Below are 24005 nucleotides of genomic sequence, written 5' to 3' on the forward strand. Positions count from 1 at the left end.
CTCAGTGAGTCATTGAACCTGAGGGTGGTCTTGGCAACCCCCAACTCAGGAATGAATAAATCTTATTTGTGGTCCATCTGGGTCTGGGTCTGGGCTCTGAATAGCTCTAGAGTTTGTTTTCACTGTCTTCAGATAGTCCGAGAACAGGATCAGGACTTTGCTTTCAGCAAGGCTGAGCATCTGAACACCAGTGAGATTCCAGAAATCACTTTGTGTTTTACAGCCCAACACTGGCCTTCTCAATCATATGGGCTCTCTACCAGCTTTACAGGTCAGCTGCCAGCATTTCATGATGCTGGAGAGTTTCTGTTTCTCTCCAGCTACACCCTGGACTTTCTGTTTATTGGGCATCTCTCTCTCACCTTGCCCTGCCCAGGGAACTCTTCGGAGAGTCTGTGATGCACTTGGTGAAGACCTTGTGCACTTTTTAAGAGTAGTGGTGGATTTCCTTTCCCCTTTCATCTCTGGCCCCGTCTTCAGCTCCCAACCTTCTTGCACTTGGTGAAGTTCTCCATTTTATAGGGAAGAGGTTGACAGGTCACTATGCTGGAGATAAAACCAGGAGAAAAGGAACTGGTGGATACCTTTATCTCTAGCATGTGACCTATCCACCTCTTGTATTTTTCTAGAATGAGCTCACTTAGGTTTCTTTGTATCCTCAGCAGTCTGACAGATCTGTCAAGTTGTTAGTGTGAGAACAGTGGTCTCTTGTGGTTTTCTGCATCCTAGCTGGAAGCAGGAATACTTGACCCCTGTGATTCTGACAGTTCCTCTCAATGCCTGCATGAAATGGGTGCCTATTAAATGTATTGTCCCTGCTCCAACATACACAGAACTTGAAGCTGGGAGTAAGGAACAAGGAGGGTGACTGAGATAGCAGACTGTGGCTGATGTGAGTAATCTAGGTGGGTGCAGAGTCACGAGGAGAGAGTGTTCTGCCAGCTGTCATGCAAGGGTATTATCAATGCAGCATGACCTGTGGGTAATTCAGGAAGGACTTGGAGATTCATGGACCCCTGGGACTGTGCCCATGGGAGAAACAACAATGTGTAGGCGTGATGAAAGGCCTGTATCCTACAGCACAAGACACTCCTTTTTTTAAGGAAGATCTGGAGAGATTGTGGCTCTATGGTCAGACTTTCATAGATTCCTGCCTTCCCCCTTATTACCTATGTGGCCTTGGGCAAGCAACCTTTCCTCTGCAGCTTACCTGTAGCATAGAGATAAAAGGAGTGCCTCTTCTTGTCGCTAGACACATAGTGGTTAGCCAGTAATTAAGTAAAGAGAGCTTATCACGTTGTTCTCAAATGCTAGTTCTGTAGAGACTTTATCCTGGCTTCTTCCTTTTTGTCATCACAGGACTGTCCTGACTCTACAGTCTTCCTTTCTTTCATGCTTTTGTTTAAGATTCTTGGTGCCTGTGGCATGTTCTGTTTGTTCACAGAATCATAGTCACCTAATTCCACTAATGTGGCACATTCTTTCAGGATGCACCTGACCACATAAATATGTCACTGAACCCAGAGAAGCTTTTACCAGGGATGTCTCCCACACAGAGTTCTTAATAAGTGGCCTCCTTCTAATAGTGAATGTCTCTCCTCGGTGGCCCTGCTCTTCACTGCTAGAACTGCTGCCTATGCTTTCAAAAAGTGTGATTCTCCTGCAGAAGGGTCTTGCCCTGCCCCTGCCCAGCCATTCTTTCCTCATCATGACTTCTCACTTATTTTTTGCATTGCACAAGACATACCACAAGGCCCCAGCGCTGGAGAAAGTTTGCCCTTTGGCTGATTCCTCTGTGAAGCTCCGAGTGCACCAAGAGCTTCCCGATTTATGGAAAGCACATGAAAATTCGGCATGTGAATGTACGCGTCCACAGAAAGGAATTCAGGGCTGCAATCCACGGTTTTTGAGATCTGTACAGTTTGGAGACTCTTCAGTGGGAATTCCTGCTGACCTTTCCTTCTTACTTTAGACACTTTTGCTTCTGAAACAGAGTAATCCTCTCTGCTGTTTGACAAATAGCTCTGATTACTCCTCTGACCCTGGCCTCCAGAAGGCGAGACTGGCCTTCTTTTCCTGTAGCCATAAGCCTTTTGGTATAGACGAGTGTGTTCTTTCACAAGGGAAACCATACACGCCATCATCTTGAAAAGACACTATTTAAAGTTTATGTTTGATGTTTATCCAAATGCAATTGAATCTTCAAAAATGTGCACCATGAAGCCTGAGAAATCTATCGCCTATTGTCAGCCTAACATTTGCATGAAAGTATTTTCATAAAACTAGTGAGAGGCAAGGGAGAACTCAATCACTGATTTCATTATCATTGAGAAAGTTCTCCTGAGAATGCCATATAGAATACATGATACCACAATTTGACATTCAGAATTTTAAGAGAAAACATAAGTATAAATCCAGTCCTAAATGTTCACTTGGTTTTTTGATGCAAAGCATATGAAATGTTTGCTTATGTATTCAACACATTTTTTTCTTGATACTGGGCACTTCTGTGTCAGGCACTTCTGTGTCAGGCACCATGACGGGCAGGGAATTTTGGGATGAAGCCAGGGCTCTGGTCTGCTAGGCTTACCAGAGTCTAGCGAGAGGTAAGTCTGGGGAGAGCCAAATATACATCAGAAGTAACCACAAATGTGTTAAATGCTACAAAAGGTTAGGTACAAGGAGCTTTGGAACCCAGAAAACCAGCAAACTAATTATCCCAAGTTTATCCATTTTTAAAAATCATGATTTAATTGGGTTAATATATTATCCTGTTGTGTAAAACCTCTAGCTTTAAAAACCTGTAGCAACCAGAAAGTTCTCTGATTGACTGATACCCGCAAGTCAAAGGAATTACTGTAACCTCTTTTTGTATTCCTGATGATGAAATAGAAATAGGTCCCGAAAGCCTTTATAATGTGTCGGTGTGAAGGGGAAATAGTTTCATGTACAAAAGACACGAGGCATCTAAGCACCTAGAATGCATAAGGTGCTCAACTGGGCGCTCAGTTGAACTAAGGTGACGTTTGGATGAGGTCAGCCAAGGATGTGGCTGTGTAATTTGCTCCCAGTTTCCAATCTAAACTTTGTCAGCAAGGGAGTGAAAGCAATAAAATGATTTCAAATAAGCAGATTGTTTGGAAGCCACACATTTATAAATAGTTGAGAGTAATAGCCTGAGAGCCTCAGCACCCTCAGAATGCTGAGTCATCTGCCATTGCTTATGGTATTGTGGTTTTATTTATACTACAACTCCTCCTGTTACCCAGAAGATGGTTTCATCTTTCCCGAGAAACTTCCAACACAAGGTTGAATGTGTAAATATCTAGCATTAGAATAAGCAAGACAGCCTGGGCTGGTTTCCTTGTAATCGCCATGTGGTTGGCACTACACAGATGTTTCCTGTATGTTACCTTATTTTGCCCTGAAAAACTCTACCAGGTAGGTATTAATGTCCCCATTTTACGGATGAGGACACTGTGGCCCAGAGTCTAGTTTAGCTTGGGAGTAACACAATTTCTATGAGCTAGAGTTGGGATTTTGATCCATGTCTGTAGTGAAAGCTACTCTCTTTCTGCTAGCCCGCACTTTCTCATTTTCAAATGAAGCCAAGGAACTTATTTACCCCTTTGTGTTTTTTTCCCTTGCTTATTTAAGCCTACAGTTACATGTTTAGCTCTCAAGACTCAAGCAAAATCTTCATACAAAATGCTGATGGAATGTAAAGTTAGCAGCCAGAACATTTTCCAGGTTCAGTGGAAATTACTGAACCAAGAGGCAGAGGGAAAGAAGTAAAGTGGAGTTTCTGTTGGTAGTGTTCGTTCTGCTTTTCTGTTCTGAATTCACAAAAAATGAAGAATCTGAGATTACACATGGTTTTCTTGTTAATTTTGAATGTGGTGGGTGGTGTTGGGGGGATGCATGGCAGGGCCATGTGGTGGTGGTCAGAGGGGCCATTTATGAAATTGGTTTGAAATGCAATGTCTCCACTAAAAACCTCTTAGTGCCATATTCAGCGTCATTGTATTTTAGATGTTTAAAGCACCTCTGGGAAACAAAAAAGGAAATTGGATTGTTTTATGTTAAATTAAAATCCTGTCTGAGAGTATGCAGTATATTCTCTGGAAATATTGCATTTTTGACACAAGCGATTACAAAAAAATCAATAATCCGAGAACGCTAAAGAGTCTTCGAAGCCCTTGCACGGAAAGCAATTAGTGTGGATTGATTTACTGTTATTTATTGTGATGAGATAATTGCCTCAACACAAACCATTTTTGAACTTGTGGTATGCCACGGTTTTAAAACACTTATTCTCTTCAATTGTTTAATTTGTTTCTGACCTTATTTTAAAACCAAGATAGCTTTGTGCTTGTTAAATGATATGGAGACCTGGCTTTGTCTCTCGGGATCTTTACCCTGGGCTGTTTTCTTTTTATCTTCCATCGTGATCAACCCCGGATGGAACGTTAAGTCCCAGCCTCATGCTCTCAGGTTTATGAATCCTGAAGAGATAAGGCAAAAAAAAAAAAAAAACAAAGGATTTTTCTCTCCCAGCCTGGATGGTGCCTGGTGGACTTGGCCTTGAGCCTCTTAGCTTTCAGGAAGGCTTGGATTATAGACCAGAGTGTGACCTCCCAAGTCTGCCTGAATTATACTCAGCCACTGAGATAGGGAGAAGTGAATGATGTTCTCATTCACACTGGTATCCTCTAAACATCAACATTACTTTGAAATCTTTAGTACAAACCTCTTTACGTGCTAACATGAGCCGATGAAAATCTGCTTCCCCGTCATTCCTTGGTCCAATGGCCTCTTCCTTTTGGGGGTGTGTCTCTTGATGTCTCTTGGCTTCTGCCTCTGTGTTTCTTTCACCTTGTTTGTCTCCTGTGACTGTCTGTGCGTCATGGGGTCCAGGTGTGTTTGTCCCACACTGTCCTATGCACATGTGGTTCACATTCTCACTGAGCTCAGGCTGGAGAAGAAGGTTGGTATTCTAGGTGCAAGTGTTCTTTAGGAATTTTCCTTATGATCGCCACCATGTATCTTGTAATTTACAGTCTTGGTCCTTTTTTTTATGAATATACATTGTTTTTGAGTTGCCCACTCCCCAGCCTAGTGGTGCAGATGTTTGGCCGTTGGCCTGGTGATCAGGATTCTTCTTGCTGTGGGCTGGGGAGCCTGCAGTGACTGTCAGGCACTGAACAGTCTCTGAGGGTGAACTCATGTTTCTATGAAACATTTCAGTCTGTCAGCCTGTGTCATCACCCAGAACATTCTGGAAGAGTCACAGGCTTTACTGAGTGACCCTGGGTAGATAATGGGCCTTGGGGTTTAGAGATTCTATGTGATGAAATTTCTGAGTGGAAAAGAAGTTTCTCGTGGGCACATTTAACATGGAGTGGCAAGGTGGATCTGGCAGTCAGACAATTAAGTTTTTGTGCTCACATGTTCCATTCTGAGTCTCTAATGCCCAGTTCTCCCCTGGCTGTGATGGAACCCAGCAGTAGCAGAAGACATGGCTTCTGTCCTCAGGAAGCTCAGCCTACCAGGGGACACAAGTTAGAGCCTCCCTGGAGGAGGCTACAAGGCAGTGTTTTCCCAGTGTGTTCCCTCAAACACTGGTTCCCTGGGACTTCGGTAGGTGTGAGGTGGTGGGGACACAGTATGCAGTGATTTTCCATCTCACTTGGCTGGAGAAGTCCCTCTCCTATTTTTCCTGGAGTGCCTGCCAGCACTTAACATTTTGTGAAACAAACTTCAGGACGTACTGGTTATCAGAGAATCCAGAAGTAGAGAAAATAGTATAATGAACTCCGTGTGTATCTGTCACTTCAGTGGCTTCTGGTCACACTCAGAGTTAAAGCCGAACTCCTACAGGTGGCCACAAGCACCTGCCCTGCCTGGCCCCTGGTTCCCGCACTGCCTGACCCTCCACACTTGGTTGCAGACGTGGCGCGTCCCATTCCACCTCCACACTTGGTTGCACCTGCTCTTCCCACTTCTCACTCTGCTCTTCTCCCAGGTAGCCACACAGGGCTTCTCACCTCCTTCAGGTCTCGGCTTAAATGCTGTATTTTTATGTGTTTCACAGTGTCAGTGGGTTATATACTTATAGGGTCAGCATGCTAGAACGTAAGTTCTGTGAAGATCTTTGTTTAGTTTTTGTCTTACTCTCAGCACCTATGTAGTGGTTAATAAATATTTGCAGAATGAACAAATGAGTAAATGAATAGATTCTGTAGAAATTTAGTGTGATAGATTTGTCATGGCCAACTTCCAGGTGGAGTGGGACTCTGAGCTCCTTCAAAGGCTTGGAGCCACAAGGGTGCAGCATTCAATAGATCCTCTGTTACTGGGCCATGCCTGGTCCTTCACTCCATTCTCAGTTCATTATGTGGCCTTGAGCTCTCAGTTCTTCCCTCCTCTCACAGTAGCCAGAGGCCTCATGAGGTTAATACAAGTTAAAACATGTGTAAGTGCTTTAGAAAGGAGGTGCTCAGCCCCAGGATAACCAAGCATGGTCCCAAGTCTCATGGGATTCTTCACACTCACCAGGTACAGTGAGTCAGGCCTTGGAGGATGCTGAAGGATCACAGCTGAGGTTCAGTGCAGCCCACCAGGATGCCCTCCTCTTAGCAAAGAGCAGGTTTACTATCTGTAAGTGTATTGCTTTCTTATGTCGAGCACAGCAAACCTAGCTTCATTATTGTGTTATGTTCAAGAAGCCTCAGTGGAGATTCCTTTCAGACGGAACACATGGAATCTGTTTCTGGTGTGTTCTTTGGAAATCTGTGGACATGTAGTCCTAATCAATCTTCACTACTGCAGCAGTGTTAACTCTGTCTGACCTGCAGTGTTTGGTAGTTCTGTGGGCAGTCCAGATGGGGGTCTGCACAGAGCCAGGTCCCGAGGCGGGAATAGAGAGGGAAGGGGAAGAAATGGTGAGAAGGTTGTGCTACTAGAACTCTGGGAGCTGGAATTGCTACTGTGAAAGCAGCACCATCTTGTTGATGCTGTGATTTGAAATGCAAAGCCTTCTGCAAAACTGAAAATATAGTACAAAAGCGAAGGTTGCAGAAATCATCCATCTGATCCATTAGCAAGAGAGGTTATTGCTGAAGTGAAGCTTGTTTGTGGTGAGCCTGGGTGATCGGTGCTCCAGCGGCCAAGGAGAGTGGGGCGTGAACATTAGGATCCCACAGACCGTGGATAGAACATTGGTTTGGCTGGTGACTAACTGCATGAGTGTCAGCAAGCCACTTAACTTCCCGGGGCCTTGTCTGCAAGATGGGAATATTAACACCTCCATCTCTGCTCTAGGTGACGGAGGCAGGTAGTAGAAACTCAGTGATAGCTGTCATTATCTGTTGTGAATGTGGGGCCCTTCCTGGATCTCATCTTCCTCTATTGCTGCAAATGTAAACAGGAAGTTTTCAAACTCCAAATGCAAGTTAAAGGAATACCGTTGGCTCTGTTCCTTTAACTGATACAGTTTCTATTATTCTTTGTGTAAACTGTCAAGGATAATAATTTGATGAGCATCTCCATGCAGGCTATTCTGTTTACGTTATCTCCAGTCCTTGCAGTGAAAGGAGCAAACCTTCTGAAAGTTGCAAAGCTGTTAGGCAATAGAGTTAGATCGAGGTCTGTCTGACTCCAGAAACCCCTCCCAATTAGGGACTGTGAGTAGTGTCCCGGGCTGCAGACCTCCCCATCACACATGGTTGGGAATATTTCTCAGAAGCATCTGTTCTGATTGTTTTTTCCCCCAGAAATAAAAGAGAGGTAAGACTGAAGAAGCTATCGCTCCATCCTTTACGGGCTCTGATTAGATGAAATTGCCCTATAAGTCTCAGAAATAACTGAATTAAATCTGTGAGGGAGACCAGCTCTGAATTCAAAGTTCTCAAGAATTTGGGATTCTGCCCTCCCTCTTCTCAGGGTGACTTGGTGCTAGCTTGCATTTTAGGGGATTGATGGCCACTCCAGACATTAATGAAGAAAACTTCATCTTCCTGTCGCATCTCCTCAGTTGCAGAAGTGCTGTCGTAAATCTTACAGGTGTCCTACTACTAGAACCCCCGGGAAAGCGCTGGCATGATCAGGACCATCTCTTCACCTGGGTAACTTGATTTAAGCTTGGCAACGGCAGAGTTATAGTTAATATTTCCTCCAGGCCTGTCACTGGGTCTTTAGAGAGAAATTCTTTCTATAGCCTCCTTTTTGGGATATGTTATAGTATCAATGCAGCTTTCATCACACAGATGAAAGAAAATCAACCTAAAAATCACTTTGCATGTGGTGGGATAAGTGTTGTTGTCGTCAGTGTTATTAATGTTAGTAATAACTACCAGTTGGGTGCTGTGTATCATTCTAGGCATTTTATGTAAGTTCTCCATAATCCTCATAAAAACCTTGTGAAGGGGGCCTCTGTTGCATATTTACCCATTTGGGCATCCATATCTTTTTACTGTTTCTTTCTTTGACTTTTCCTATTGTGAAATAGAAGGTATGTCCACACATATGACATGAATGTGTGTTGTGATGAGAAATTATGAAGTGAGCACTTGCACAGCTGCTGCCCAGAGATAGACCATTGCCAGACACCCTCCTGTGGGGTCTTCCTGACCCACCCTTTTCTCTGTCTCAAAATGACCACTATCCTGACTTCAGTGAGAACTATTAGGTTGCTGCAAAAGTAATTGTGGTTTTTGCCAGTAAAACACACGTTAAAGCACTTTGTTTAGAGATGCATAAACAGATGGCGTTACTTTTAATGATGAAAAACATAATTACTTTTGCGCCAACCTAATACTTTTTTATTTCATTACAGTTTTGCCGATCATTTATGTTCTCTAAACCATGCCTAGCTAAATTTTTAAAAAATGTTTTGTAGAAACAGAGTCTTGCTATGTTATGCAGACTGGTCTTGAACTCTTGGGCTTCAGGGATCCTCTCACCTTGGTCTTCCTACTAGCTGGGACTACAGAAAGGATATGTGCCACCATGTCTAGCTAATTAAAAAATTTTTTTTTTGTAAAGACAGAGTCTCACTATGTTGCCCAGGCTGGTCTCAAACTCCTTGGCTTAACCATTTCTCCCACCTCAGCCTCCCAAAGAGTTGGGATTACAGCTGTGAGCCATTGCACCTGGCCTTGTATATTTGTTTTGAAGTTTGCTCCCTTACTCAGAGTTCTGTTGATCAGACTGACCAGAGTTCTCACGTGTAGCCCTCGTTCACTCGTTTCTTTGCAGTACATATGCTGGCGTGTGAAATACGACTCCATCCTGTGAACCTAGCGTGATGTAATTATTCATTCAATTGCAGTGGATAATTGGGTTCTTTCTGTTTTGTTGCTTTTATGAGCTCTGCTGCTGTGGACTGTTGACATGTGTGTCCTGGTATGCTTGTCCACCAGTTTCTCCAGGGTACGTACACCCACAGAGGACCTGCAGGCCTTTGGATATGCACAGCTTCAGCTTTGCTAGGTGGCGCTCAACTGTTTTCCAAAGTGGTTGCACCAGTCTGCAGCAGCAGCATGTGCAGGAGCCTCTCTGGGACCCTATCTTGGTGTGAACATTCTGTATTGCCAGTCTGGTGCAGTGACCTTTCTGTGTGGTTTTACTTTTATCTTCATGATTGTTAATGAGATTGAGCCTCTTTTCATATGTTTGTTGGCTGTTTGGATTTCTTTACTTTCTTTTTCTCTCCTTCCCTCCTGCCCCCACCTTTTCTTCCTAGAAAAGTATCTGTTTGACTGTTTTTTCATTTTTCTATTAGGTGGTTTTGTTGTTTTCTTATTTGTTTTCAGGAATTCTTTATCTCTTTTAAGTGTGGGTCATTTTTGGTTACATGTTAGGAATACAGTTTCTCCTTCAATGGCTTTTCTTTACTTTCTTTATGATGTCTCTTAAAGCTTTCAATGTTGTTTTGTTTTTTTTTAAATTTTTTATTGCATTTTAGGTTTTGGGGTACATGAGCAGAACATGCAAGACAGTTGCTTCCTTTCTCCCCTTCACCCACATTTGGCATTTCTCCCCAGGCTATCCCTCCCCACCTCCCCCTCCCACTGGCCCTCCCTTTTCCCCCCAATAGACCCCAGTGTTTATACTCCATGTTGTTTTTTAAAGAAACATTTTAGCTGGGCATGGTGGCTCACATCTGTAATCCCAGCACTTTGGGAGGCCGAAGTGGGTGGATCACAAGGTCAAGAGATCGAGACCATCCTGGTCAACATGGTGAAACCCCGTCTCTACTAAAAATACAAAAAGTAGCTGGGCATGGTGGTGTGTGCCTGTAATCCCAACTACTCAGGAGGCTGAGGCAGGAGAATTGCCTGAACCCAGGAGGCAGAGGTTGCGGTGAGCCGAGATCACACCATTGCATTCCAGCCTGGGTAACGAGAGCAAAACTCCATCTCAAAAAAAAAAAAAAAAAGAAACATTTAAAACAGATTTTTGTTTTTTTCTTATGTTGTTGTCATAGGAGGGTCGGCTGGACTAACCGCACATGAATCATTAACAGAAAGAGGCAGGCAATCTTCCCTTTTTCTTTTAGCCTCATACTGTATTTGAGTGTCTGCCTGCACTGGGCACTACACTGGCTGCCTGGGGAGCATAGATGAGTGGGTTCTGACGTGGACTTTACTCTCAAAGGATTTGCAGCCTGTGTTGGGGGTACGTGGAGGTGGCAGTTACACCATAGCAGGGTTAGTGCCTCAGCTTTACCAAGTGTTGGGGGATAGATGAGAAGAAGAACTTACATCTTCCTGGGAGAGTTAGGGAAAATTTCAGGGTGAAGGTTGGGGGAGTAAAGAGCCAGCTGAGGCTCATGAAGAACGGATAGGAGCCTAGCTGATGAACATTTCCACTCTTGGTACTACAAGACAATGGGTAGACATTTTTAGTAACTTGGGGATAAAGAAAATGTTGAACTCATCAAGTTTGACTCAAATTTGTGAAGCATAATAATATTGTCTTCTTTCAAAGCATAAAGAGAGGGCATTGTTTTAAGTCGGGAGGGTGAGTATTTATACAATGTCGTCCCATGATTTATGCTTTGGGGATCTAAGGCTTGATGCATTGCTTGGAAAGAATGGGTCACCATTGAATCCAGTGTGATCAGCTTGTTCTTTCAGAGAAGTTTGGCTGATTTTCACAGTCAGTGGCATGTTTTGCTAGATAACCATAGCCCCTTTTCACTTTGGTGCCATCTAGTATTAGAATCAATAGATTCTTTCTCAAGGATGTGGAGAGGAAGATACACAGAGCCTGGCCCAAGGAACTCAGTGGAAAAGAGCAACGTTAGAAGGACAGAAGTGGATGCCTGCATATAACAGTTGAGAGACCCACTGAGGGGCAGGAACAGCCTCCTGTGTGCTGATGTTGTTCTGAAGTTAGTGAAGTAGAGAAAGCAGGTGGGAGAGTTCTTAATGAAAAAGGCATAGCTTGGACACATGAGTGGCAGCTGCAGGAGTGAGATGGTATAGAGTGAGCTCCTGCACATCTCCCGCATGTACCTGGCTATCACAGAGAGGTGTGGGCAGGTCATCTGGGGATTTGTATGTGACCCCATCTCTTCTTCTGTGCAGTACCTGCACGTGCCTGGCTGACTGTCACAGAGAGCTGTGGGCAGGTTATTTGTGGCTTGGTACATGCTCTCCTTCCCCTGCCCCCCACCCTCACTTCTGTACAGTACCTGCATGTACCTGGCTCACTATTACAAAGATGTATGGACAGGTCATCTGGGGCTCTCCACAGGCTCTGGCAGACCTTGAAGGCTCTGAGCCTTCAAGTGAAGACACTTGTTGTGTGAGATTATGTCCTGTGCAGCAACATGGATCAAGCTGGAGGCCATTATCCTAAGTGAATTAGTGCAAGAACACAAAACCAAATACCACGTATTCTCACTTATAAATGGGTACTTACTGAGTACACATGGCCACAAATAAGGGAACAGTACACACTGGGGCCTACTTGAGGATGGTGGGAGGAGGGTGAGGATTGAAAAACTGCCTGTTAGGTTTTATGCTAATTAACTGGTAACAAAATTATCTGTACACCAAACTCCTGTGACATGCACTTTACCCATGTAACGTATCTGCACATGTACCCCTTGAAGCTAAAATAAAAGTTGGAAAGATAAGAAAGATACTTCTTGTAGAGAGAATGGCAGGATCAAGACTAGGGCAAGAAGGGCAGCTAGGAGACTTGACTTTGGTCCAGTTCACAGCTGCCTCAGGCAAATCTGCTGAAGGGGTGTCTGGATAGAGGGAGAGTGAGAATGACTGAGAATGCAAATGAGAAAGGAGCCAGTATGGTTCAGTGAACAAGGGTGACCATGGAGAGGGATTAATCAGAGAAGTGGGCAGGTCCGGATCAAGCAGGCTTTCTAGGGAAGAAACTTACCAGCTGGCCTGCCCTTCAAGGTCCTGGAGTCTGGGAGGGAGGAGGTAAGATGTAAACACCCAGGACCTCCAGTAGAAGGTGGTGAACGAGGCAAGAGGATTCAGTGGAATGCCCGTGAGTGTGGTGCCAGCCACCTCCAGTTCCTAACGTATGGCTTGGCATGTAGTAGATACTCATCAGATACTCTATGAGTATGGATAAGAGATCTTTTGGGAAAGAAACAGCAGCATGATTTGGAATTTAATTTTTATGTGAGGTGATTACATATGTTGCATATTTTTCTTCTCTTTCAGTGGATCATGGTTGATTGATCCTGGGACTGTCATTCCTCAAATGCAGACATTGGCATGAATTTCTCCATTCTCTTCCCTTTCCTCTCTCTCGCTTTTTTTCCTTTTTTTCTTCCTTCCCTTTCTCCTTTCCTCATCTGTGTGTGTCCGTGTGTGTCTCTTGTGGTAAATGAAGATTAATTGATGATTGGCTTGTATTAGTCCATTTTCTGTTGCTTATAATGTAATGATTGAAACTGGGTAATTTATAAAGAAAAGGAATTTATTTCTCACAGTTCTGGAAGCTGTGAAGTCCAGGGTCAAGGGGCTGCATCTGGTTGAGGGTCTTCTTGCTGGTAGGGACTCTACAGAGTCCCAAGGCAGTGCAGAGTATCTCATGGCAAGGGGGCTGAGCGTGCTCCTGTGCTAGTACAGGTCCCCTTCCTCTTCTTAATAAAGCTACCAATTCCTCTCCGATGACAACCCATTAATCAGTCAGTCCTTGAATGGGTAAATTCATTCAGTTACGTCTTAAAGGCCCAAACCCTCAATACCCTTCAATATTCAATAATATTAAATTTCTATGTGAGTTCTGGAGGAGAAAAATATTCGGACTATAGCATGGCTATATCCAAATCTCAAGTCCAAGATTTCCCTTAGGACGTGAGGAAGTCCTGACAGAGCCTGCTGTCCTGGCCAGCACTTGGAACCCAGGGCCCAGAGTCCTGCCAGGCTTGTGACAGCCAGCCCCTCTCTCCCCTGGTGCAACCAGGCAGGGCCATTTGGTCCACGGAACCCTGAGCACATTTTCATGAGCCTACAAAATGACCCCAAACTAGAGGAGAAATAGAAAATCAAGGTGAACAAATACCTGCAGGCCCTGTTTAACTTAATTGATGGTTAAATATAGTTCATAAAAATGTCATGACACTTGAAATTCATTTTTTTGGTTATATTTTTTTCACTTTTTCTGACTTTCCCTGTCTGCTAGATGGTCGTTGAGGAATAACTGCATATGAGAGTGATGGTTAGTGTTTCTAAATGGCTTAATATGCAACATTATGAAAGTCTTTTTACTTGTATTTACAGGAGTGAGTCCAGGGCAGTTGATGTATAAATGGGTACAATTTAATAGGGTCATGGTGGTGTGGGCAGGACTTGTCAGAGCCTTTGAAAGTGGTGGGGGGACTCTGTGTCTCCATGCTGTTGGCAGTCAGGTTCCTACACAGGGTCCAAGGCGACATGAAAAGAAGAGCTTCTCTAGGAGGGAAGGGAATGTCTTGTCATGGGGGAAATTGGGGGGACACCCACTAAGAGGTTTTTTGGAGCCTCAGATGACCACATCAGACAGGGGAGTAAAAATATGGGAATGTTAGAACATTTCAGAGAGATAGAGGATAAAACCATCCAGTCTTGAGGGCTGAGATGATGTGTGAGAGGAAGGAGGAGAAGAACTCCAGACTCCAGACTCCCCTGACCCTCCCACCTGCTGTCTGTCCTCTTTTGTCCTTCTGAGTCCATTTCCCTGCCCCTGCATCCCAGGGTGCTGTTCCAATCCTGCTTCTTTTCTCACTCTGTACACTGTCTATGACTGCGATCAGTCTTAGGACATCTGCTAGTTGCCTGTAATAATATGCTAACAAACTGATTAAAGACCCCAGTCACGAGGCCTGTTGTGTTTTATGATTCTCAAAGCACAGTCGTATACTGCACTGTGTTTTTGGTCCCCCATCTAAACACCATCAGGTAGGCAGGGAAGGTTTGCTCTCCCATTTCACAGATACAGGCTCAAAAGCAGTGGAGATGTAATGACTTGGCCAGGGTGCCTCCACTTAGTGGTGGGCCTAACACCTGATCCTCTCCTGCTCCTGGTTTCTCCGTGCTGCCACACTCCATTCTTCTGCCTTGCTTGACATAGAATGCATTCGTGTCCTTGAAAAGGTCCTTCTGTGCTGTAAAGGTGTCCTCATTCTAATAACACCACTTCTATCTGTCAGCACTGTATAGTCTTGTATCAACCAGTCCACTTCGTGTAGGTTTTAACCATTACATGGCCTTTTTCTGCATTTGAGTCCGCATTTTCTGATAGCAGACAGGTAGTTAGTCTCCTTCTGAATGTGTCTTTGCTGCGTCAGCCAGGTTGTTAAACCGAGGTTGAAATGGTGATGTGTGGCCCCAGGTCTCACACACTAGTGTCACCTGGCAGCTTCTGTTTTGACGTTATTCTTCTTCACCCTCTCCAAGGTAGGACCTTCAACAAAGGGGTGGATTCACATCTGATCTCTGGGCCGTTTGATGTGTGTATCACCTTAATACCGTACTCACTTGCACAAATTAGACTGCAGAAATCTTACCTGATGAAGCCTTCTTGCTTGCTATGAATAGGAGCCAACAGAGTAACTCCTCCTTTTACCAAAAGCCATCCTGTGCATTGCAGTCAGTTCCAGTGTCGCGACCTTGAACATTACCTCATCACCAAATTCTCATCTGCTTAAAAATGTTCCTCCAGGTCCCTTCCTTGAGGCTGATGGGAAATGTGATCACTTTAATGTAGTTAGATGTTTTTAGATGTCTTCTAATCAGGCTTTTCAGAACCTACTTTCACGTGTGAGACAACTCCCTGTCCTCTTCTATTCTCTTTCTTTCTGTTTAAAGAACCAAAACAATAAATTCTCAAATTATGAGAAAGTGCATTTTTCCTGTTTTTGTTTGTTTGTTTGCTTATGTGTTTTTTAAGAGACAGGGTCTCACTCTGTCACCCAGACTGTAGTGTGCTGGTGCCATCTTACCTGCTTTCTTGATACAAAAATAAAGACTTAAAGAGCTTCAGCTTTAACAAATTCAGTCTCTCTTTCTTTCAACTCAAATTGTAAATCTTCAGTGTACCTTCTTTTTAATCTTTTCTTTTTTTTTTTTTGAGACAGTGTCTCACTTTGTCACCTAGGTTGGGGTGCAGTGGCACAATCTTGGCTCACTGTGATCTCTGCCTTCCAGGTTCAAGCAATTCTCATGCCTCAGCCCCACAAATAGCTGGGACTATAGGCATGCACCACCACACCCAGCTAATTTTTATATTTAGCACTATCTGGCATATAGTAGCTATCAGTAGAAATTAGATAAATCAGTAAAAATTATCATGGTAGCTCCTGTTACTTTGGTTAAGAACTTCTGTGCGGCATTGAGTAATAGCTGTGTAATGGGCTCCCTGTCTTACTTTTTGGACCACACTAAGAATTTGATGTTGCATTCCAAATGAGCTGTGGAGCCAGTTTATATCTTCCTCCCAACTCTTGGCCAGATTCTGCCCTGAAAGCTCTGAATAAATAACCTCCCTTTTGAGATCTAGTGTCATTTGCTGTTTGCGAGTTTCTGACATAGAAACCAAGTTTTATGATTTAGTTTGCCCAGATAGCATTTAATCTTTAGAATTGATATTTAAGTCCCCAAGCCTGTGTATATTTAGGGAATCAGGAACCTGTCTCATTCGCCATGTATCCCTGGGATCAGAGGACAGTCAGAGGTCAGTAAATATATGCTTCATAAATGAAATCTTGAGACTTGCGGTATCGCAGGTTTTATGTCTGGCGGTGGCTTAGCAATGCCGTTCCCTCCCTCCGTCTGTCTCCTCCCCTGCCTCAGTCCTAGGGGAATTCTCTGCTGGCCTGTGGCAATGCCTCACAGGTCAGGACTTGCTCTGCTTAAAGAGCCTAGATGGGCTTAGTTCCCCTACTTCGGGAGAGAAGGTCTCAGTAGAAAATGGGTGGTAATCGACTTTATGTAGCGGTTCTAATGGGTGTGAAGGATAGAAGCAAGACCAGTGAAGGAAGGATCCTGGAGGTTTATCCTCCTAACTTCCCCTGCACTGGTCTGCAGTGAAAAGGCCACTGGGCGTGTTTTGAAGCCCTGCATCAAAGCAGAGGCTAAGTAGACAGCAGACTGCTGGAGAGGCTACACAAGAAAGTCTTCCACAGAAGGAAGGTTTCTCCAAGTCAAGTGTTTCTTTCAACTTTAAGAACTGAAAATTGCGGTAGAAATTGCTAGCTCAGAGCCTGATTTCTCATTTGGGCTCACATGTACATTTTTTTTTGCCAATATGCTCACATTCTGGCAATTTTTCTTCTCATTAGCACTTCTGCTAATGGATGGGCATGGGGAAGAAAAGGAGCTGAACTCACAGGAAGCTGTTTATCTGCTTTGCTGCAAGAAGGGCGAAATGGGCTCTCGAGTCTGAAGCTCGGTTTGCAGGACTGTTTCTTATTTTCATTGCCCTTTTTCTTCCTGCCTTTTATGCCCACTGACTGCCCAATGCTGGCAATGTAGCATTTTTGCGTTTTCTTTTTGATTTCTCTGTAAATGCTAGCATTCCAAAAATAATGTCTTCATGCTATTTGCTTATTTAGAGATGAAAGCAATTGAAAATGGTTTAGCTTTTATTTTAACTTTGCGGTAATCGTATATTGGAATTTTAGACCCTTTGTTCTCTGCACAGTGATAGATGAGGAAGCCTGACGCATTTTGTCTTAGTAAACACTGTGGGCTGAGCTCCACGGATTCCTTACCTGAGGGACTGAGTGTAGAAATGTCACAGGTAGGGTGCGGCACAAGCATCCGGTAAACAGAGTGTGGCCTTGGTGTAGGGCAAAGTCCCCGGGGAATGTTTTAGACCGACCACATCCACTTCCCTGTATCTTTCCAGGAATGGCCCTTCTAGGGATGGCATATTCCCTTTATAGGCTGGGAAGGTCCCCTTCTTTGTGCTAAAGAGAGAAGGACAGGGGCAGACTCTGGAAGGCCTTCTCAGGAAGACTCAGTGGTAAGTTGAATAGTAAGAAAGAAGGAAAAACCAAAGATGGCTGTTGGGTTTCTGTCTTTGATGACTGTAACTGATATTGCAGAAAGGTGTGTCTGAAGTGTCAGGTACCTGTAGAACATCCCTGTGGAGATACCTGGAAGGCAGTTGACAATTCCCATCTATGGTTCAGGAGAGAATCTGCAGTTCAGGAGAGAGGACCCAACAAAACATAGAACCATCAATCAACAATTCAAAAATGATCGTTGGAACCAGAGCAGAACAAATCCAGTGAAGGCCAGCACCTTAGAGAGATCCAGCATTTCACATTAACCTCGGCTGCAGATAAATAAATCTAGAAAGTCGAGCCCTGGCAGAACCTGGTGACAGTGGCATGACAATGTCACAACTGTCACAGTGGGATACAGCAGCCAGCCTAAGGAGATGGGATGGGGAGCATGAGGTCTGAGCAGGGGTCACCCTGAGGAGTTGTTTTCTAGGAGATGACAGAGGCCTGAGAAAGGGAGGTGACAGCATGAAGGCAGCAGGGGGAACTGCTCTTGGAGCAGGTGGTGGGCAAGGCAAGGAGCCTAGGAGAAAGGAGTGTGACTTAGGAGGGGGTGAGGTGGAAGATTTTCCTTTTCATTTTCTTCCTTCCTTCCTTTCTTTCTCTCTCTCTCTCTCTCTTTCTCTCTCCCTTTCTCTCTCCCCCTTTCCTTCCCCCTCTTCTCTCTCTCTCTTCTCCCTCTCCTCGTCTCCCCTCTTTCCCTCTCCTCCCCCTCTCTCCCCCACTTTCTCTCCCCCCTGCCATCTACTTCTATGGGAAGACTTCATCACAGTTTTATACTTGAAGGGAAGAAACCTTGAAAGAGGAGCTGATCAAAGCTTCAGCATTGAGAGGACATTTTCTCTACTGTTGGTGTACTTCACATTCAGACATTGCTGTCACTGGCTTAGCTTTTCTGGGCGATAGTGGTGAAAAGATTGATGAATTGGACAATCGAGGAGTAAAGGTAGTGTTTGAGGTCTTAATAGATGTAGTGGTACCTCAGCTTCCAGATGCTCAGTAAGAATTGTGATAGAATTGCTGATAAAATCAGTAAAAAATGCTTTATATGGCATTTTAGGTATCAGTTTACATGATATCGTTGAATTCTCACAACAACCTTTTGACACGGGCATGATCCTCCTTTTCCTGATTCATGCTAAGAGAAATTTCATGAGTTGCCTGAGGTTCCATTGTTGGTCAGGGCCAAGGTGTAGCTGGACTTTCTCCATCTGAGTCCCATAAACCATGCATAGTGCTGCTCCTATTGTGGCTTCTCCGTGCTCTTCTCCTCCTGGGCTAGAAGGCTGCTGGGTCATCAGACTGATCCTGAATGTCCCTGGAGCACTGTCAGAATCATACAGCACGTGGATTAGAGGAGCAAGCTGGTAGCTCCTGACCAGGGACTGTGACATGACATTTGTCAGTGATGGGGTTGTCCATCTGTCACCCAGCCAAAGGCCAGGTCTCATGAAGCTTCCCCAAGGGCCAAGCAGGTGCCTGTCTCCCTGGCCCCACTATCTATGCAGCCTCCGAAGCATTGTGCAAGAGAAAAGGCAAGGCTGCAGGACTCATGTGTGGCCTCATCCTGAACGTGTCTTGTCTTGACCAGGTGGGCGTGAGAAATAGATTTTACCTGCTGGATTTCCCTAATGGTTGACACTTGTGTATGCCGGTGTGTGCAGACAAGTACCAAGGAGGAATTCATTTAGCTAAAGAAGCAAATAGAGTGATGTATCACTGAACGGCAGGGATACGTTCTGAGGAATGTGTCCTTAAGCAAATTCTTAGTTGTAGAACATCATAGAATGTTCTTACACAGATGTAGAAGGTGTAGGCTCCTTGCACTTGCAGGCCGTATGGCAGAAACTATTGCTGTGACCACTGTTGTATATGCAGTCTGTCATTGAGTGCAGGGTCATTATGTGACACCTGACTGTATTTCAGGGAACTAACTGTAACCAGAGCTACTTTTAATGTTGATCACTTAAAAAAATGATAGATTACTATATTGCTTTTTATGCCTTCTTCTTGAACAAAAACTAAATTCTGAGGTGGATGAAAAAAGAAAAGAAGTAACAAAAGAAAATTCCCTCAGTAGAGATAGCTCTTCCTCTGGGGCACCTTGTCCCAGTCCCTTGGTTGGTCACTGCAAAGGCAGGTCTCAGCATTCATGCCCCAGTGGTTTTCCCGAGAACATATCACAGGTGACGGGGCCTGCTCATCTCAGGCTTTCTGGGTGTCAGGTGCTCACCAGGTGGGAGCAGTCGCGAAGGCAGACATCTGGGGCTCACCTTCCCTAACCCCTGCTCATTGTCCCCACAGCCTTTCCGCTGTGCCCATTGCCATTACTCCTGCAACATATCTGGCTCTCTGAAGCGGCACTACAACAGGAAGCACCCCAACGAGGAGTATGCCAACGTGGGCACCGGGGAGCTGGCAGCGGAGGTGCTCATCCAGCAAGGTAGGCGAGGGACCAGCCAGCAGGGGCCCTGCCCTCTTCCTTCTGGGCCACATCCCCTGTTGAGAAGAGCAGCTGACATCCTGCAGTTCGGTTCTGATGCGTAAACCTCCCGGTGACGTTCACTCTTCATCGTCATAATTGTTGTCTTCATTGTCCCTATCATTGTTTGTCAGCGTTACTTCTTGCCTGGTTAGTATGAAAACAACCTTAATGGAGGTCTAAAATGACAGAAGTGAAAATTCACCCGCAAACTCTCCTGCCCCCAACAGTGCTCACTTGCCAGTATTCCCTTCCGTTCTTTGTCCGTGCATACAGTTCACGTAGAGGAAAGTTCACCGTTGTCTTTCTTTACTTCACCTTCGCCGGAGCAGTGTGCTTTTCTTTGATAGATTGTCTTCCTAGTTGTGAGTTCTGAGGACTTTTTTGTAATTCAATGTTGGATGGAAATACTTTAACAATTCCGTTATTGAACATTGTGGAGTTTTTAGATTTTTCTTTCTAAAGCTATTATAAGCATATTTATGTGTGGACTTTTTTGGAGTATCTAAAAATATTTATTGAGCACGCTTCTTACATATTCATCCTGAAAAGAAAAAAAGACATTCTAGAACATTTAAACTAATGAGAGTTGATGAAAACCTCTTTTCATTTTAAATTATTAAAATTGTGTGGGGTTTTGTTTTTTCAGTAAATATTCACATATTTCCACTTGAGAGGGCTTAGCTCATGTGCTGTTACCATACGGAGGAATTCTGTTGTATTTATATCTGCACTTCAATAATTCAGCTAAAAAATGATTGCAGCACACAGTTAGCTGCTTCTCTTTCCTAAGTCCTGTGACTATTTGAAGCTGAAGACAGATTTAGAAATCTGCCCCCAGTAAACAGAGATGTGGAATTGTAGACTGCTGCAGCTGGGGATGCTTGGAGTTTTGATTCAGCGTGACGCTTCGCTCTCTGTAATAGCCATGAAATGCATCTTAATGTAAAACAAATGAATTGACTATATCCCTCAGCACTTTCAGTGACAGGCCTGATGCACGGAAATAGATGAACAGCACAGAAAACTCAGGATAATTTTAAAGCCATCCATCTGGGGTAATGGTGAGCATGTGCCTTTGCTTTCTTAATGGCAGTTTTATGGAGCCAGAGAGCAGGATGTGCAGCGGGGAGGGCCCTGGCTCCAATCTGCATTCTTCCTTTTCAGCTCCACCATCTTGGATGTGTTACCCAAGCTCTCCCTCTTAGGCCCTTCCCTCTAGAGTGGAGTTCACAGCAGCCATCTTCCACGATGGTGAAGAGGATTAAATGAAAAAATACGTGCATGCAGTACACGTTCAGTCCTCGCTTTTGAGTATTTTTTTCTGAACATATCTAAGACTTGTGGAGCAATTGCATTATTTTTAATGACCCACCCTAGTGCCCTATGTCCAGGAATCACAGAGGAGAGAATAGATTGGCTTACAGCCCCAGTAAATAACTGGAGTTGCAGGTTAGGGATTCTTTTTCATATCCTGCACACTCTTGGGTTGGATTCCCAGGAAATAGATATTTACTGTGTCTGCTGGGACAGGCGTGAAGATCTGACTGATGATACTATCATTGCCCTGTGCTTCCAAACTTTCATCATTGCTTTGCAAAAAATGTGCTGAGGTTGAACTGTTGCATGCCCTAAGTTTCCATTTAACTTTCCGAGACTCTCTGTAATCAATTGGCATTCCCTGACAGGAGCGGGGTTTATATTTTATCTTTGCAGGGGTGCTTTTGGTTCTTCTTTCAGAGATAAACACACACACACACACACACACACACACACACACACACACACACAGAGCAAGAGAGAGAGAGAGAGAGATCCACAGTTGTTCCTAGGCATCCATGGGGGGCTGGTTCCAGGACCCTCCGCAGATACCGCAATCCACAGATGGCTCAAGTCCGTTATATAAAGTGGCGTGGTGTTTGCATATCGCCTACACACATCCTCCTGTGTACTTCAAGTCGTCTCCAGATTACTTATAATAAATAATACAATGTCAATGGCATGTGAATAGTTATTGCACTTTGGTTTTCAATTTGTATTGTTTTTTATTTTTGTATTGTTATTTTTATTTATTTTTCCTGAATATTTTCAATCTGTAGTTGGTTGAATCCATTGATATGGAGGACCATCTGTTGTTCTACTCACTCCCCCAGAAATATTTTCATGAGACTTCATAATTTCATGTTTCAATATAAAGAAAGATGTCTTAAAATAACATCATAAAGAACATGAATAACATGTATTTTTCTCAAAATGATTTTAGAGTCTCCTTACGCCACGTGCAGGGATTACTTGTGTGTCAGCTGTGTTGCAGAGCGGCACACTGTGACATGTGCAAAGCTATTGATTGCTAAAACACCCTCTTGCCTGCCTTGCCACAGGGATTCTGGGATTCCAGGGAGGGGTTTCACGCACAGTGCTGCAGAGGAGGCCAGGAAGATAGTCTCAAAGGAGCTGAGAGTTCCCACGTTAGATACTTCTGTTCTTTGTGGGTTCTATATGACATTCTCTGTGGAGTTGGGTGGTTTACAATGTGCTTCCAAAGCTTGCTGGGAAGGGTGGCTGCTTAGGCTCTCCCCAAGTAGGAGGGAGGGCAACCTGACTTATAGTATCTGCCAATTCCTGTAGTGTAAATTCTTCTACAATGGCCAATTTTAAGCTGCTAACATGATGTCACTGAATATGGAACTGGAGGATGTGTGCACATTTGGCTTACGAGCTAATATCTTGGCTCCCACGTACCTCTCATCCAGAGGGCCCTGGGTGACATTGGCAGGTCTCTGCCACCAGGGTCCTTCTGGATGCACTGATCCCTCAGAACTCTAATACTTTGTAGTAATTAAGCTACTACTGAGAACTATGTAAATATTGTACTCCTGGCTTGTATTTATGTGCATCTGATGCTTTGGTTCCTCTTAGCCATTATTTATTCATTAATATGGATTTGAGGCATTCTCTCACACAAATGCATATTTCATGCTGTTTAAGGAAAAAATACTTGTATTGCTTCAGTGGGCCTGCCCCTTTCCTTCCCTTAAAATATGCCTGATTAAGCTAGCTCAAGAACTGGTTTAGTAAATCACAGGCTGTGAGAGGCTCAGATACTTTGGTGCTAAGCTTTACGAATCTTTTGCTCACTCCTAGAGCATATAGCAGGGTGAAGATGGGGCTTAGCAGGCTTTCCAGTGGCTTCCAAGCCCTTCCTCAAGTCTCTCTGGGTTACTGGAATGAGAACAGGCTTGGGAGTCAGATGGACCTGGGCCGGGATTTTTGATCACTGTGGGCCTTTGACCAGGTGCTTGACCTCTCTGAATCTTGCTTTATATACCTCCAAAGAGGAAGGCTCATACCTGCCTCCATAGCAGTTGCAAAGATTTGATATCATGCTGTAAGATTCCCAGAGAGTGCCAACAGTAAGTGCTTGATGAATGGCTGAAATCCACGATTACATTTATCCATATATTTCTACTTTGAGCACGCATCTCTCAAGCGCCTACAGTGTACCTGGCACCACGCTAGGTGCTGGGACTTGGTGTCAAGCAAGGCAATCATTGGTGGTATTGTTATTCCTGCCCAGGTTGGGGACGAAGGCTAGGCAGCTCCCTCCAAAGCTCTGTGTTCTAATTGTAGCAGAAGGACTGCATCCCTTTCAGCTATGCCCTGGAGCTCACAGGACCAGAGTTAGCTGCTTCACCCAGGTGGCTGTGCCCCTTCTGTGTCCTCTAGTTTTAGAGAGTTATTGAAGTGTAAGGGTGGGTAACTGGAACGAGAAAAAGCAGTGAGAGCAGAAGTGTCAAGGAGAAGAAGTCTTAGTATTTGGCATCTGCTAGAATCTTTATGTTACTTTGAAGTGCTATATTAGAAAAATATAAATATGAATGCATGTGTTCTTTGGATGTATATTCGTATATTGGTGTTTTACACCAGATTCAGGGAAAATAGCTTAGTAGGAAATCTAGAAACTGTGAGGTAACCCATAAGTGATGT

General features: G+C 44.2%; 1 protein-coding gene across 8 annotated transcripts in view; it reads left to right on the forward strand.

Moving 5' to 3' along the window:
• The window catches only part of ZFAT (zinc finger and AT-hook domain containing), a 220046-nt gene that overhangs the window by 146170 nt on the left and 49871 nt on the right, over positions 1 to 24005 (forward strand). For 7 of the 8 annotated variants that reach the window (XR_013528094.1, XM_035277375.3, XM_035277373.3 and 4 more), the window contains one exon: positions 19841 to 19979. The exons of the other annotated variant lie outside the window; for it this stretch is intronic. Coding sequence is in view for 6 of the 7 variants with exons in the window: in XM_035277375.3 (XP_035133266.1) it covers positions 19841 to 19979 (139 nt within the window). In the remaining variant the exon portion in view is untranslated. The remainder of the gene's footprint in view (positions 1 to 19840; positions 19980 to 24005) is intronic. 8 annotated transcript variants of the gene reach the window in all.

The sequence above is a fragment of the Callithrix jacchus genome, chromosome 16 (assembly GCF_049354715.1).
Source record: "Callithrix jacchus isolate 240 chromosome 16, calJac240_pri, whole genome shotgun sequence".
In the NCBI taxonomy this organism is placed as follows: domain Eukaryota; kingdom Metazoa; phylum Chordata; class Mammalia; order Primates; family Cebidae; genus Callithrix; species Callithrix jacchus.